The 18165-nt window shown below is 34.3% G+C and overlaps 1 protein-coding gene across 4 annotated transcripts in view; it reads left to right on the forward strand.

The window, feature by feature from the left end:
* The window catches only part of LOC124994084 (transmembrane protease serine 11F), a 91018-nt gene extending 74901 nt beyond the window's left edge, over positions 1 to 16117 (forward strand). For 3 of the 4 annotated variants that reach the window (XM_047565773.1, XM_047565771.1, XM_047565774.1), the window contains 3 exons: positions 6021 to 6280; positions 6740 to 6882; positions 11201 to 16117. In XM_047565773.1, the coding sequence (XP_047421729.1) occupies positions 6021 to 6280; positions 6740 to 6882; positions 11201 to 11359 (562 nt within the window). In that variant the 3' untranslated portion in view covers positions 11360 to 16117. The remainder of the gene's footprint in view (positions 1 to 6020; positions 6281 to 6739; positions 6883 to 11200) is intronic. The other variant, XR_007110449.1, reaches the window with a different exon arrangement.
* The last annotated feature ends 2048 nt before the right edge of the window (positions 16118 to 18165 follow it).

Consider the following 18165-nt stretch of genomic DNA (forward strand, 5'->3'; position numbering starts at 1 on the left):
TATTTCTGTTCTGCCCTTTCCCCCCAATTAATCACTCTAATTTTCCACTGTTAATATTCAATAGACTTTAGAAATAAGAAAAAATCATAAATATCATATCCCCCTCTCCCTTCTCACTACATAATCCAAGAAACCTAGTGGGCTTGTATGACTTGGAGAGTTGGAAGGTAGGTGAGACCGGCTATTTTGTCACACTGCCCTCACAATAGCAAAGATTCCTCATGTATAACCCAGTGGGAGCTGTCTGCTTGGGTTTTCACAGTTAGCTTTCAAAATTCAACTGTGCCAATTCCATATACAGACATACACAGGCACCCTATTATCCCAGGAGATCAGGGACATAACCATCTTTTCTTCCAGAAGTTTTACCCTTAGAGTACAAAAAATTTTCCTGCAAGGTCTCAAGATACAAAGGTTCTGAATAAAGTCCCTTTGCCTGGCCCAAGCCACTGTTTATGCACCCTTTAGAGAGGCCTGTCCTGGGTGATTCTGAATTTTTTTCACCCTTCTAAGGGCAATAGCCCAAATGATTCCAGGATATTTTCATTATTCTTTATAAGAATTACCTAATGAATTTATTGTGATTGTCTGTTACTCCCTCAGTGAGAAAAGACTCACTTATGTATATTTATAAGTCACAAAATAGCTAGCAGGTGAACTTGAGTCCCCCTCACTTGTTAAGGCTTTCTGATGTACTCAGGTTTTCATAGTCTAATCTTTGTGCTTCTCTTTTTGTGAGAGTGTCATCCACTTTAGTTTATAGTAGATTTATGTTAATGTAAACTAAAAAATAAATAAAACCAGAATCCAGCTTTATATATAATGAAGAATATAAGCTGTAATGACTGACATACTTAATAGGTCTCTGTATGCTGGAAGACATTCATGGCAATTGGCTATTAAGCTTGATAAAGTTAGGATTACTAGTGACTTTGATGAGAGATATTTTGGTGGTATTATGGGGATGGGAATGGATTCAAGAGAAAATGAATGGAATATAGTGTGCAGTGTGTTTAAAGACCACTAATAGGAATTTTTTAAATGACAGGGAGCAGAGAAATATGACAGTTGATGGTGGTTGTGATGAAAAAAGAAGAATTTTTTAAAATATAAGACATAATTATAGCATAATTTACACAGATAATAATAAGACAAAAAAATTGGGTAAGGTGATTATCCTGGAGAAAAGAGCTCAGTTTGGAGAGTGAAATAATCTCATGTAGTTGAACGGCATGATATACTGCTATGAAAGAGGAAAGGGGGTATTTGAAGACAATGTAACAGTTATACAAATAGGTTTTAAATTTTTGCAAAGGTGTATTTTTCATCAGAAAAAGTCTATTTTTAAAATTGTGTTTAAGACAAATCTTACTATCTTTATGTTCATGAAAAATTATCTTAGCTTTTGCAAAGCAGTGTGGTCAGGAAGAAAGTTCTTGGTGATTTATCTAGAGACATGGGCTGTCTGTTCTTAATACTTACTGGCTGGTTATAACACTCAGGGGAACAAATCCCTGAACTTCCAGGTCTCAGTGTCCTTATTCCACAAAGCATGTGGAATTGGGCCTATTACATGAGACTTCCTCTCTCATTGGCAATGCATAAAGTTATGGATAATTCCATTCTGTCTTCCTGATTAGTATGTGAGCTCTTATAGGCCTGGAGTTATACATTACTTTATCTCCCAGAATTCTAGTATCTGGTGTCCAGTTTTCAAATGAACACTCCAGTCCTAAGGTTCTTAAAAAAATATTTATTTATATAAAAATAAGTAAAACAGAGAAGAAGAAACCCCTCCCCTATTTCTGGGTGTTGCCCACTGATCTCTGGAGCAATGCAGAATACTTTGAAAATCACCAATCTGACCTGTGAGGTAATGGATGATGTAATGAGAGAAATTAGAAAATACAAGAAGTAAAAGAATACTTCGAAGAAGAGATAGAGATTCTGAAAAAAACAAAATCAAGCAGAAATCCTTGAAGTGAAAAAAATCAATGAACAAAATTAAAAATTCAATGGGAAGCATCACCAACAGTCTAGACCACTGGGAAGACAGAGTTTCAGGCAATGACGACAAAATATATGATCTTGAAAATAAAGTAGAATACAGAAAAAAGGTGTTAAGAGACCATGAAAAAAACTTCCAAGAAATATGGGATAACATGAAAAGACAAATTTAAGATTTATCAGGATAGACGAAGGCTCAGAGATACAAAACAAAGGAATGTGCAATATTTTCAATGAAATAATATCAGAAAAATTCCAAACCTAAAGAATGAAATGGAAAATCAAACACAGGAGGCTTATAGGAATCCAAATATACAAAATTACAACAGACCCACATGACTGCACATTATTTTGAAAAATGCATAGCATACACGCAAAGAATAGAATTTTAAAATCTGCCAGAGAAAAATGATTAGGTCACATTTAGAGGGAAACTGATACAGATCTCAACTAATTTCTCAACCCACACCCTCAAAGTTAGGAGGTCTTGGAATAGTATACTACAAGCTCCAAAAGAAAATGGATGCCAACCAAACAACACCCAGCAAAATTAAGCTTCAGAATTGATAAAATAAAAACCTTCCATGATAAACAAAAGTTAAAATAATTCACAACTAGAAGCCTGCACTATAAAACATACTCAATAAAATAGTTCATGAAGTAGGAATGAAAAATAAAAGTGAAAATCAGGAAAGGGAGGAACTACACAAGAAGAAGAGTCAATTAAAGGAGAAACTAATTCGAATTAAAAACCAGAAATAAACCAAAATGACAGGAAATAAAAATCATATCTCAATAATAATATTCAATGTAAATGCCCTAAACTCATCAATCAAAAGACATAGACTGGCAGATTGGATTAAAAAGCAAGAACCAACAATATGCTGTATCCAAGATGCTCACCTCATAGGGAAGACATACACAGACTGAAGGTAAAAGGATGGGAAAAAACATATCATTCACAAAGATATTATAAGCAAGCAGGGATTTCTATGCTCAAATCAGATAAAGTGGACTGGAAAACTAATTAGTTAATTAGAAGGGCAAAGAAGGATACTTCATACTACTTAAGAGACTTATACATCAACAAAACATAGCAATCATAAATATTTATAACCCAAACAATTGAGCATTCACATATATCAAACACCCTTCTCAATTTCAAGCACAAAATAGATCACATCACAATAATACTGGGTGATTTTTAATGCACCTCTCACTACTGGATAGATCTCAAAACAAAAACTAAATAAAGAAGCTATACAACTAAAAAGTACAATGAATAATTTAGGCTTAACAGACATATATAGACTATTTCATCCATCAATGACTAAATACATTTTCTTCTCAGCAACACATGAATCCTTCTCTAAATAGATCATATCTTAGGCTACAAAGCAACTCTTAGAAAAATACAAAAAATTAGAGATACTACCTTGCATTCTATCAGATCATAATGGATTCAAATTAGAAATCAATGATTAAAAAATAGAACACATTCTAACACGTGGAAACTAAATTTTAAAATGTGCTATTGAATGATCAATGGATAGCAGAAGAAATCAAGGATAAAATTTTTAAAAATACTTAGAGGTAAATGAGAATAGCGATACAACATCAAAATCTCTGGGAAAGTTCGTTACATTGAGCTCATTCATTAAAAGAATAGACAGTCACCAAATAAATAACCTAACATTATACCTAAAAGTCCTAAACAAAGAAGGACAAATCAACACCAAATGCAGAAGACAGAAAATAATTAAAATCAGATCTGAAATCGATGAAATCAAAACAAAAAAGTAAAAAAAAAAAAAATCAATGAAACAAAATGTTGGCTCTTAAAAAATAAATAAAATTAGTAAATCTTTAGCCAAGCTAATGTAGAGAGAAAGAAAACTCAAATTGCTAAAATTTGTGATGGAAAAAGAAAATATCATGACAGATACTCCTGAAACACAGAAGATAATCAGAAACTATTTTGAAAATTTATACTCAAATAATAGAAAATCTTGAAGACATTAACAAATTTCTAGAGACATATGACCTACCCAAATTGAATAGGGAGACACAGAAAATTTAAACAGATCAATTTCAAACAATGAAATTGAAGATACCATCAAAAGCCTACCAGCCAAGAAAAACCCAGGGTTCTCGGCCAGTTCTACAAGACCCTCAAAGAACTCCTCAATCCTCCTCAAATTATTCCATGAAATAGAAAAGGAGGGAATCCTTCCAAACTCATTCTATGAAGCTATTATCACCCTGATACCAAAACCAGGCAAAGACATATCAAGGTAAGAAAACTTTGAAATGATATCCCTGATGAACAGAGATGCAAAAATTCTTAATAAAATACTAGCAATTCACATACAAAAACACATTTGAAAGATAGTGCACCATGATCAAGTGGGATGCAAGGCTGGTTCAACATATGGGAATCAGTAAGTGTAATTCATGATATCAATAGACTTAAAGACAAGAATCATGATTATCTCAATAGATATAGAAAAAGCATTTGACAAAATACAGCACCTCTTCATGTTCTAAACACTAAAAAACTAGGGATAGTGGAAACATACCTCAACATTGTAAAAGCTATATATGTTAAACCCAAAGACAACATCATTTTAAATGGAGAAAAATTAAAATCATTCCCTCTGAAACTTGGAACAAGAAAAGGATGCTTTCTTTCTCCACATCTTTTCAACATAATCCTGGAAATTCAAGTCAGAGCAACTAGAAGAAAAAAATTAAAGAGATATGAATAGGAAAAGAAGAACTCAAACTATCCATCAATGACATGATTCTATATTTAGAAGACCCAAAAACTCCACCAGAAAGCTTCTAGAACTCAAAAACAAATTCAGCAAAGTAGCAGGATATGAAATTAACAACCCCCATAAATCAATTGAATTCCTATACATCAGTGATGAATCAGCTGAAAGATAAATTAGGAAAACTATCCTATTCATAATAGACTCAAAGAAAATAAAATATTTGGGAATCAATCTAACAAAAGTGGTGAAAGACCTTTACAATGAAAACTATAGAACACCAAGGAAAGAAATTGAAGTAGGCCTTAAAACATTGAGAGATCTCCCATAGTTCTTGGATAGGCAAAATTAATATTGTCAATATAGCCATACTACCTAAAATACTATACAGATTTAATGCAATTCCTATTACTATTCCCATGATGTTCTTCATAGAAATAGAAAAAGTAGTTATGAAATTCATTTGGAAAAATAAAAGGCCAGAATAGTCAAAGCAATCCTTAGCAAGAAAAGTGAAGCAGGAGGCATCACAATACCAGACTTTAAATCATATTACAGAAGTCTATTAACAAAAAAAATGGCATGGTATTGGCATCAAAACAGGAATGAAGACCAATGGTACAGAAGAGAAAACACAGAGACAAACACACATAAATACAGTTATCTCATACTAGACAAATGCACCAAAAACATACATTGCAGAAAAGATAGCATCTTCTACAAATGGTGCTAGGAAAACTAGAAATCCACATGTGGCAAAATGAAATTAAACCCCTATCTCTCACCCTGCACAAAATTCAACTCAAAGTGGATTAGGACCTAGGCCTTAAACCAGAGACCCCTGCACCTACAAGAAGAAAACATAGGCCCAAATGTCCATCATTTCAGTTTAGGAAATGACTTCCCCAACAAGACTCCTAAAGCGCGAGAAGTAAAATCAAGAATCATTAAAAGGGATGGTATCAAATCAAAAAGATTCTTCACAGCCCAGGAAACAATCTAGAATATGAAGAGAGAACCTATAAAGTGGGAAAAAATCTTTGCCTCCTGCAAATTCATGCTAATTAATTAATGGAATATAATTCATTGCATTAATCATAGGAAATAGTTTTCTCTAAAAGTCATCAATTGTAAATTCTCTCACCATAGGAATCTTTCATTAGCATAATTGGGAAATATATAGTCTCAATTTTTTTTAAAGATAAAGCTCAATGAATCTTACCTTTTAATTTTTTGTAGGAATAAAGACCCAAGTCAATGGATTGTGACTTTTGGTACAACTATAACACCACCTGCAGTGAAACGAAGTGTGGGGAAGATTATTCTCCATGAAAATTACCATAGAGAAACTAATGAAAACGACATTGCTTTGGCTCAGCTCACAACCCGAGTTGAATTTTCAAATATAGTCCAGAGGGTTTGCCTCCCAGATTCATCTTTGAAGTTGCCACCTAAAACAAGTGTATTTGTAACAGGATTTGGTTCCGTTGTAGATGATGGTGAGTAGTTTCAACCTAATTGTGTGCAGCTATATCCTGGTATTAGTGAATTTCCTTGGTCTCAGTTTCCTTATATGGAAAATGTATCAGTTGGAAAAGATTGATGTGCTGTATATCTCTGAGAATCTCATGAAAACTGTAGAGCCTCCCCTTATTAAAATATATATATAATATTTGCATATATTTAAAATATATTTATAATATATAAATATGTAAAATGCATAATAGTTTGTATATAGTTTTAAGGGTGCCCTGAACGATTCACTAGTGTGATATAAAGTTGGATTGTGTATGTTTTATTTTTCTTTGTATGAACTTACTATACAGAAAATAAAGAATAACTAAAGTTACCAAAATAACCTTATGCTTTTGCTCCTAGAAATATGTAACATTTCTGTCTCTCATGTCTTATATGCAATTATATTTGAAATACATATTGTTTGTTTGCTTGTGTAACAGGACCTACACAAAATAAACTTCGTCAAGCCAGGGTAGAAACCATAGGAACTGATGTGTGCAACAGAAAGGATGTGTATGATGGCCTGGTAACTTCAGGGATGTTGTGTGCTGGCTTCATGGAAGGAAAAGTGGATGCATGTAAGGTAGGCCAAAGTCAAGACCAAAACTTTAAAAGAAAAGTTTCCATTATCTATGTCTAACTTTGATATACATTTGACCTGGGAGGAAAACAATGGCATCTACCTCATCATGAGCTAAGTTTATCTAGGTATACAAATATTACTGTATTATGTTTAATGTATGCTAAAGCAAAACCTTAGAACTTGTTACATGTTGCTTCATTTAATATAATGAGACATAAGCAGTACTGTAATTATCTTACAAATTAGGAAATAAAAGTCTTGCTCCCTATTTTTGTTCACACAATTACTTTTATGATCTACTGTTGCTTTCTCAAAGTCAGAAACAAAAGACAGAGAAAGCTCTCCTCTGAATGGCACATCACTTACGTCTATCATAACTTCTCAAACACGTTTTCATTCCAATGTCTTAGACACTTCCCTTTGTCCCTCTCACACTGTAAACACTGTCATCTAAAACAGGTTTCCTCTCCGCCCCAAATCCTGCAGTATCAACACTGACCCATTTAAATGATGGGCTCTGAGTTCTTACATTTCATCTCTAGTGAATGAGACTTTTCCTCAGTCACCTTAGACCCTATTCTTATATATTGGGCCGTGTTATCATAAACTCTTCCATCTTCAAAAGGACAAATTCCTGGGCTGGGGAGATAGCTCAGTCGGTAGAGTGCTTCCCTTGCAAGCACAAGGCCTTGGGTTCAATCCCTAGCACCACAAAAAAAAAAAAAAAAAACAGAGGAGAAAAGGACAAATTCCCATCTTCTATTTGTCTAGTATCCCTACATGTCCCCTCTGCTGACTTATCTTTCAGTTGCTCCTGGTTCCTTATATACAATCTGGAGGAAAGAGCTACCTCTTCCATCCTTTTCTGGTGTTCTTTGGCAACTGCAGACTATTTATTCTCACTGGACTTCGATTTGGGTCAGTTGTTAGTGACTCAAGACAAGTAGTGCTGTGTTCTCTAGTTGTACTGGGATGTTACCTCTGCTCTGTGGTCAAGTATAACTGCTAGCTGTGCTCTGTTGTCTAGTGAAACCATCAACTGGACTCTGTATTCAAGCTGAGCTATTGGGCTCTATAATTGCTCTATTTGGGCAGCATTGTAGATTGACTTCCCTGGCTAACCTGTTCTGCAGTTGATCATCTATAGTTGGGCAGGACCATGTTCTTGGCTTAGAGGTTGGGAAAGGTCTCTGAGATCATTACTAAATCTCATGGGTATAGGTGGGGAAAAGCCAGAGGCTATGTTACACAGATATATATGGACAAGAACTTGTCTCCTATCCTACTGTAGGCTTAAGCAGAGTACCAAGGCTTGGTGGCATGGCATTTCAGATGATAAGCTTGGGCAAAGTCAGATGCTTTCCTCAGCAGACATTCACTGACCTGCTCTTGACATCTACCTTAGCAAGGACTTTTGGAGATACTTGGGGTTTGGATGTATTGATGCTTAATGGTTGGATATGGGTGGGGTCAAATGTTCTCTCAGTAGATATTCACTAAGCTATTTCTGTCTGCCAGTTGGTGGAAGAATTAAGGAGAGCACTAGAACACTGGCTGGGGAATCTGGCCGGGGCATCAAGCATGGGAGACCCATTTACCATGTTTCCTACAGCATGATGCTATTGGCTACTCTCTGGTGGTGGTGGTATGCTCCCTAACCATCCCAGGGCCAGAATGCTGAGTCACCAAGATTAGCACTGTGGTCACCGTAAGCCCCGCCCAAGTCCTTTTGTTTCTAATTGGCCCCAGTTAGTCTATCTCTGCTGATACCTCCAATGTTCCCATGGGGTGGGACATGAAAGGGCCTCCTATGTAGGGACCCAGAATGGTGGGGAAGCAAATGTCTGCCTCCACCTCTCCTCCCACTACAAAAACAGCGTCCCATAGAATTCTGTGTATAGTGCTATGCTGGCTCTTGGGAGGGCCAACGTGGTCAAAATGGAACTGCTCCTGCTATTCTTCTGTATAGCTGTCCTCAGTTCTGTGGTCCAAAAGGGTGTGTCAGTCTTGTTCTCAAACTTGTATATTCATGAGAAAATTCTTATCTACGGATAGTTGCTGGTGGAATTCCTGTGGGGTGGGGAGTTGAGCAGGAAAACTCTTATTCCATCTTGCTGACATCATTCCCATCTCTCATTAAAAGCAAAGAAACAAACAACAAACTTTTCCTTTTACTGCAAGCTTATTGTTGCTCCTTCCCCTGCCCCCAATCTTTTCTCTCTGTGTCTCTTGACCTGCACTCAAGCAGTTAAATGTTCCTAGAAAAAATATCCTCACAGAGAACCTTGGTTCCACTAGAGTTTGTAGATAACAAAGTTGATGATCCTGGTTTATTTATTTTTTGTTGTTTGCTTTCTTGTTTTGTTTTTTCCCTCCAAATCTACCATTCTCTGAAATTTCCCAACTTTCATTAATTTCTACTTTTTCCTACCCCTGACTTGCAGCAAATGGCTGTTTTCCAATTTTTGAAGAAACCATAAGAGGGGAATTTCCCCTATTCCCAGCACCAAGCATGTAGCCCTTTCTTTGCTTGGACCCACTGCTTCCACTTTCAGCTTAGATCTCCACAGAGAAACAGTCTCTTCTCTAAGATTGATACTTATTTCTGCTTAGATTCTTACTGGCCATTTGGGGAAGATTACTTTTCATATTTTATGGTCAATATTTATCTTACACTAAATCCTTCTTTAGTCAGATATCTTAAATCAGGAGGAAAATTTCCTTCTTCACTGAGATGCCTCCAGCTTGCCTCCTATCTTATTGCTCTACTATCAAATATTTTGGGGGAAATTTGATACTAATTTTCTCAACACCCAATAATTTTTCAGCTATTTCAATATGGTTTTTGCCCTATTACATCACCAAGAGTGCTTTCTAAACTTTCCAATGACGCACCAATGGGGTGCTCACCACTCCCTTTTCTTTAAACATTGTCTTCCCTTGGTTTGTAATTATTTTCAGCCCAACTTACTTTCCTACTCCATATCCAGTTGATGACCTAATCCCATGGATATTACCATCTTCAGTCTCTCTCCATCACTGTTTTTCCATTGCCTTCCTCCCCTCTTTTCCCCTTCCTTCCTCTCTCCTCAACAGACACCATCAGCCATCCTTTCAACCACCTACCTCATTTTCACTCTTAAGTTCCTTAAGTACATTAATCAAATGAAAGCCAGCTTGATTTCTAACAAGATGCCAATCTGATCATGTCAAATCCCTCCTTAAAATGCTTCCGGGGCTTTCTTTTTATCTTAAAATACAAAACAAAACAAAGAAAAACATCTAAGCAAGACCCACAGGGTTCTGCATGGACTCATCTCCTCCTACCTCATCACATACAACTTGCCAGCCTTGTTCTCCTCTTTCCACACCCCACCCCAACCACAGGTAGGTTCCTGCATATTCCAGGCTCCTTTCTGCCACAGAATATTTGCATACTGTTCTCTCTGCCTGGAATGCATTCCATCCCCATTTTCCTTTCCATGGTTGACCCCACTTCCTTCAGAAATCAATTATACTTTGTGGGGGAAATGTTCCTGTGGCCTCCATCAGTCACATTCCCTATTGTAATATTTCCATAGCATATATCACAGTTGTAATTTTACATTTTGGTTAGCACTATATCCCAAACATCCCTAAAAATTCATGGAATGCATAAGAGGAACTCAATAAATTGTAGTTAACAAAAGAATAAATAAAAGAGTGAGTGCCAGAGGCTCAGAAAGGTAACGTATTTTACCCAAGATTACATAGTCAGTAATTAATGGAACTGGACCTGAACTTCAGACTGCTCAACTGCTAAGCCCATACTTTTAACCTCTACATATATATCTATTTATCTATTTAGGCTTCCCTGTTCCAAACAGTTTTAAAGGGACATCTATAAAATTTAGCAAGAAAATGTGCATTAAAAATAACTGATTTAAAGAAAAGGAGACCAAGAGTAGGTTCATTAAATAGTTAAGCTAACAACAAGAGAAATCATTGACATTTTCAACCACAAATAATAATTCTATATTTTACATTTTATATGGATGAAATGTTACTAAATCAAACTAACAAAAAAAAAATCCAAGGATAATGAACCAGAAAATAATGTAACCATTCCATGCAAATGAGTTACATTACATGTAAAATTTTAGCACACAATTTCATTTCAATTGAAAGAAACATTATATAGTCTATTTATAGTCTGGCTGTGTGTTTCATGTACCAAATTTTGTTTTATTTTCCCTGTGGAGAAGAGATGATACAATGATCATCCTACTAAATTAAATTGGAATTAACATTTTCAAATATGTATTTGTTTTTATTCCAGGGTGATTCTGGTGGACCTCTGGTTTATGATAATCATGACATCTGGTACATTGTTGGTATAGTAAGTTGGGGACAATCATGTGCTCTTCCCAAAAAACCTGGTGTCTACACAAGAGTGACTAAGTATCGAGACTGGATTGCCTCAAAGACTGGTATCTAGCTTGGGTGGCCCATGAGTTACACTAATGGCAAGTAGAACTGAAACATCTACATATTGTATATTATTATTTAGATTCATGTGATTTGAATCAGTGCTTTTGCTAGATGTCAAGAAACTCTTGAGACCTGAACCAATCTAATATCTTGAAGTGGACCCTGTGAATTTATGAATAAACTCTACCACGAGGGAAGAAGACAATACAAGGGACAGGTAGTACTGATTCCTCACTCACATGGGAAACTGTGATACTTCTTAATGTGATAAATACTTACAAGTGGTGTATTTCCTTGATGAAAGATGGGGATCATCATTTTTCACAGGATATGAAGCATTGCCAGGCTGCCACAATCTTACCTTATGTAACACCTGGAGCATCTGGGATTCTTCCAGCAAAAAGTCAAACAGCAGTCTTTCTGAAAATTCAGAGCTTCGACATTCTAGACTGGACATTTTGTAGCTGGAATGGAGGAGCATGGGATCTGCAATACAACTTGAGCTTTAACCTGGGTTTATGTATAGTAGTACAGAGCATTACCATGTATCTGAACTTGCCATTCACATCACATTAGGCACTCAATAACTAGCTTCCAGAAGCTTGTTGTGTTATTAAGAAGCATTTCTGGTTTATTCTTTAATGGTATCTTGCCATCCATACATCAATCAGAGTCTGCCCAGAATGGAGAAGACCTTTGGGAACATTTTTCCATGATAAAGGAAAGAAGATAAAAAGAAGGGGACAAATGTTAGCAGAATGTTTTCAATAATTATTTGTGAAAAAAACACTCTAAATATTTGATGGAATGAGTCATCCAATTATTTGTTTAGCAATATCTACATCAGCATATGGTATCTGGTGCTTTTTTTTTAAGTCAGCAGTTCACCTTTCCAACAAGTCAGATGTATATCAGAACGTCAGGTTGTGAGAACCGATTTGTATAAAGTACTTAGGACAGTTCCTGGTATATAGTAAGCAGTAAATAAAGACAAACACCTCAGCAAGCTTTAGATAAATGAACTCAAATCTGTCAAATAAATGAATGACCTTAGGGCTTAAATATTACACAAAGCCTAGCGATGGATATAGTCATACGGAGCACAGACTCTTTGACACAGGCTGCCAGAGTTTGAATGTTGTATCTGCCACATTTGAACTGTGTTTCCTTCAGTGAATTACTTAACATCTCTATTCATTAGTTCTTTCAATTCTATTTGGGACTTAAAAAGGTACTACCTCATATGGTTGTAATGAGGACTAAATACATTAAGTAGAACACTTATGACAGTGTCCGCATTCAATAAGCTCTCAAAATGGATGATTACTGTTAATCATTATTAATATGCTTTGGTCTCAATAAAACTTACTATACTTTTTAAAAATTGCCCTTTGCTTCTTTAAAGTGATGCAATTGATTTCAAATTACTTTAAGTTACATTATAAAAACATTAGGTGAAGTACTAGATTACCAAAAATCACTTTTATGTTTCCTTAATTTATTTTGAACTATGTCTGCTTATAGACAAACAGGATGACCATCTGGGGCCATGATTGTGGCTACAGAGGTGCATCTGTATTCACTCCCAACCCTCGAATGTGGGACAGGATTTTTTGCTCTTATTTATCAGAGAAAAATCTGGCCCATGCATTTATTTAATGATTGAAAAGTTTTGTTAGTTTACATGTATATGTACTTTTGTGTAATATGCATAAACAAGTTAAACACAACTAAAAAAAGGTCTCCTAGTTGTTATTGTTTGCAAGACCATAAGCACAGAGGAATTATGCATGCATACTTCACTTTCACAAAGAAAATGTTATCAAATTTCTAATTTATGATTAGTAACAACTAAATATCATCAGAGAAAGCCGAGTGAAAACTTAAATTTTCATACTTCCTTAATTTTAAGTTCCTATACTCTGCAGATAGCACAAAAACGTCTAAAGCTTTCTAAAGAATATTTACCATATTAAAGGTGGGCCTGATTGATGTTGGACTTTTTTTTATATTAAAGGTGAACACCTCCTCTGGTACATTGAGGAAAGCAAACCTCTCTCAAAACAACAAATTGCTTTCTTCCATGTAAGTTCTAAAACAATGGATGTATAATTTTGTATAATTATATATATATATATATTTCACAAGACTGTGATAACTTTTTGTGCTTAAATATCTGTGAAACTGTGTATACTTATTTAAATATTTCTGTGCTTAACTCAAAAAATCAATTCAATGACATTCACAAATGAGAAGAATAAATATAAAAGGTCATATGGAAAGCTGAGCAACAGAAAAGTGGAGTTTTTAAAGGAGGATTTATGTTTCATATTTCGAGTTTGGTATTTGGTTATAAGAATGGTATTATAGGAATCATGTAGTATGTTTTACCTCATGTTTTCCTTCTGCCAAATGGGACATTAAGCTATCTACCTCATGGTATTATTGTGAAGCTTTCCTTCTGAGTGATAAAGATGAAAAGTCAAAGAATATTTAAGACTTGCTTAAAAATGCAAAGTATATTATTGTAAACTGAATCAATACAGCTGATGCTGAAAATGCTTTAAGATTATAAATAAGTTTGATTTGTTTTTATACAGTGTTGGCATTTTTAATGCTTTGTGAATTTTGCAAATATATTTGTGGTTTAAAAACAAACAAACAAAAACACTAAAGTTTGCCTCCTGTGTGGTGATGCTATATTAACATTCACATATTCTAATAGGAAAAAGCCTGCAATTTTTCAGATTCATTTTATGACAGATCAAATATATATTCTGATAGTAAATAATGCAAAATGTAATCCCTAAAAATCTTAACAGGATTTTAGGTAGCATGGGTACTAAAGGGTTAATGTGTAACCTAAAAGCTAGAAGCAGCTACTTTATAATCTGGAATAGAAAAATGAACCAAAAAGGTTTACTATCTCTCGGTCACATTCTCACGACTCAACAATAACAACAAAAAACATATTAGTGGGACTATGCCCTTTCAACTGAACAAATTTGTTAATATATTTATTTGATGGAGAATGTGTGGAAGACATTTGTTCATGCAATCGAGAAAATGAAAAATAAACTCATCATAAATGATTGAAATGAATGCTGAATTCATAGCTGTTAGTACTGGGAGGAACTTAAGAGATTATTTACACCAGCCTCCTGTTTTGAGTAATGTGATGTCAAAACCAAATGAATTTCTTCAAGGTTGTTCAGTGGGCTATTGACAGTGTTGGAACAAAATCCAGAAGTTCTTGTATCCAGTCCTGTCTTCTCTCCAATGCTATAAACTCAGGCTCAGTAGGCAGTGACGTTGCAGTCTTAGAAGTTACTAAAATTAAATGACCACTGCCAAACCAAAGTGAGATAAGTTAAATATTCCAAAGTATGTTGGGGACCAAACCAACAGTTTTATACTTTAGATAACAATCCACTTTTTATACCTATTCCTAAGGAAATGAAAGGTGTTTTTATTGTAGGCAATACTGCTAAGCTAACTAAACTGGCAAGATGTAATACTCCATGGAAAATTTATCTCCCAAATTCATACCTCAGTTGTTCCTTTACTCGTTCTCTACACTAAGCTGTATAATTATGAAGTAAGGTAAAACCTTGATATGCAGCAAATAAAAAATTCATACCACATTTTAAAATGAGGAACAGCAAAAGATTTGAACCTTATTAAAATGACAAATGTGTTTTGCTCATGTTCTTTGTAATGATCATTAGAAAATCTGTTTTACCAACAAAACTATTGAAGCCCAAAATTTGTAGAAAACTAAAAAGAGTTTTGATTAAGTTGTTTTCAAAAATACTTATAATGAACATTCTTTTATAGGTTTTGATAGTTTCCTTGCTTTAAAGTAAAGTGATTTGATTCTTCACAAAGATACCAAAATGTATGTTGGAGAAAAGATGGCCTCTTTGACAAATAGTGCTGGGAAACCAGGATATCCACATATACAAGAGTGAAACTAGATCCCTATTTCTAATCTGTATGGAAGTCAACTAAAAATTAATCAAAGACTTAGATATAACACACTCCCTAGAAGAATACATAGGGGGGAACTCTAACATATAGCAGGCTACGACTTCCTAAATAGGACTCCTATAGTTCAGGAAACAAAACCAAGAATAGATAAATGGGATGATATCTAATTTAAAAGCTTCTTCATAACAAAGGAAATAATTGTGAAGAGAAAGACTACAGAATGTGAGAAAATCTTTGCCAGCTCCTCTTCTGATAGAGCATTAATATTCAGAATATAGAAAGAACTGCCCCCCACAAAAAAAAACTCAGCTTCAAAAAACCAAATAGCAAATTTGATAAATGGTCATGTGAACTATGCAGACTCTTCTCTAAAGAAGTACAAATGGCCAACAATCATATGAAAAAAAAATGTTTAACATCTTTAGCCATTAGAGGGAAATGAAGTAAAAACCACAATGAGATCCCATCTCACTCCAGTCAGAATGGCAATCATGCAAGGAAACTTTGAACTGTGAGAATGTAAATTAATACAACCACTATGGAAGTTAGTACACAGTTTCCTCAAAAAACTAGAAATGGAACTACCATATGATCCAGCTGTAAGCGCTCCTTGGTATTTATCCAAAAGCATGAAAGTCTGTATACCTTAGAGATACATGCAAACCTAAGTTTATAGCAAGACAATTCAGAATAGTCACATTATGGAATCAGTCTAGGTATCCATCAACAGATGACTGCATAAAGAAAATGTGGTATAGACACAAGGAAGTTTTATTCATCCATAAAGAAGAAAACAAAATAATGCCATTTTCAGGAAAATAAATGGAAATGGAGAGAATCATATTGAGCAAAATAAGCCAGACTCAAAAATTCAAGTGTTGATTTTTTTTCATATATGGGAGCTAGAGAGAACAAAAGAAAATAGGGATGATATGAAAATAGAAGGGAGACCATGAGGTAGATTAAGTGGGTAAAAAATAGGGAGAAGAGGAGAGAAGGGAGGTATTTTGGAGTAAACCAATCAAACAATATGAATGTATGACTATGCCATAATGACACCCACTATTCTGTATAACTAACATGCAGCAATAAAAAAAAAGGAAATAAAAATCAGATTTCAGATGGGTTAAAAAAAAGTTTTAACTGTATCCAATAAGAAAAATGGAAAATGTAGATATGTCACAAAATTAAAAAGGAGTAATATGCTGTTGCTCCCAACTGTCTTCAAGCTGCCAAATAGAACATCATCATGGGACCTCGTGATGTTGTGATTATTTAATTTGTTGTTGAATCATAAAGTGTAAAACTCAGAGATTGTTTGATACCTACTCAAAAATGCTATGTATGCTATTGTGAATGGATATTAACACAAGTGATGTTGCCATGTATTAAGATTGTAAAGAAGTTTTTATACAACGTTAGCATTTTTATTAGTAGTGTGGTTTTGTGTATTCTCAAATACTGCAGTTTACAAAATTATATTTAGCATTTTTTCATGAGAAATAGATTACAACTTAGGTGGTTAATATTAATTTATGGTAAAAACAGTCAAATGAAATTGTTAACTTGATAACTTTAAGAATAAACATAATCCAACTTCATTTTACTTAAAGCACATTTTACTATAGCATGTCCAAGGACTCCATAGTTGATCTACTTGGAACATTTTTATGCTATTATATAACTGACAGTGGAAAATACTAAAAGCATTCTGTGGCCAGCAGTTAGCAAAGTAATATTTTAGTCTATATTCTCAATTATTGAAGATTCATTACCTGAGATCACAGTTAATGAATCTTCATGGAAATAATGAATATGTTAACCAAATATCACAGGTTCCCTGTGAAATTATACTTTTATACATTTTGTACCCCACTGGTATTTAAAAGTGTAGTCTTGAAGATAAGAAGAACATCCAGTTTGATTGCTTTCTTTTCACATCACCAAACCCAGGAAGTTTCCATTGAAGATATTTAAGTTCCTCCTAAATATTTCTACAAGAAATTTCTTAAACATGTGGAATTTCCAACTTAATTATTTTAATAACAATCCTTCATCTGTATTCAAAATAAGTACTGTTTGCAAAACCTCAAACCTATACCTTTCTGTTTAGATCAAAGTGAAGATTCCCAAATCTTGGAATTTTTTTTTTTAAATTCATTAGTATTTTGCCATACAAGTGATAATTCTTAAGGAAAGAGGGTTACAAGTTTGAATGAACAGCAGGCATACATTTGAAAAAAAAGGAAAATTTTAAAGTGAAGAGAAGAAATGAATAGGATATGAAAAGAAAAAAGAAAAATGCTCAGTCCCAGTGTCATGATGAAAAATTTTATAGAAAAAATAAGTGGGCTTCAGAATAAAGGTTATTTTTTAAGAAGGAAAGGAAAGTAATTATTTGCTTATCACCTTTAAAAAAATAAGGGAGCATTATAACAAATATAAGTTGTAGGGTAGAGAGAATACAATTGTACCAACAATACTATTTTTAGTTTTTATCTTCTAATCCTCACATATATGCATACATATTTTATAAATTGATATAATAGCATGCTGTCTTCATTCCCTTGTGTTCAAATATCCCTGTATATTCAAAATCTTAAGAGAATGCTCCTTCATCATCTTACCAAAATTTGGATGTCACTTTCTTAGAATATTACTTGTTTTAGCTCTCTCAAGTGATTTTTCTTTCTCCCTGGCTTAAATACTAACTCAGAATTCTTCCAAGTCCCAATAAAAGCTTCCAAATACTTATGTAGTCTTCTAAAAAATGTTTTCTGCATACGTGTATAAAAATATATTTCTTTGAGGCTCATGCCTCTA

This window comes from Sciurus carolinensis, chromosome 10 (genome assembly GCF_902686445.1).
Source record: "Sciurus carolinensis chromosome 10, mSciCar1.2, whole genome shotgun sequence".
In the NCBI taxonomy this organism is placed as follows: Eukaryota; Metazoa; Chordata; class Mammalia; order Rodentia; family Sciuridae; genus Sciurus; species Sciurus carolinensis.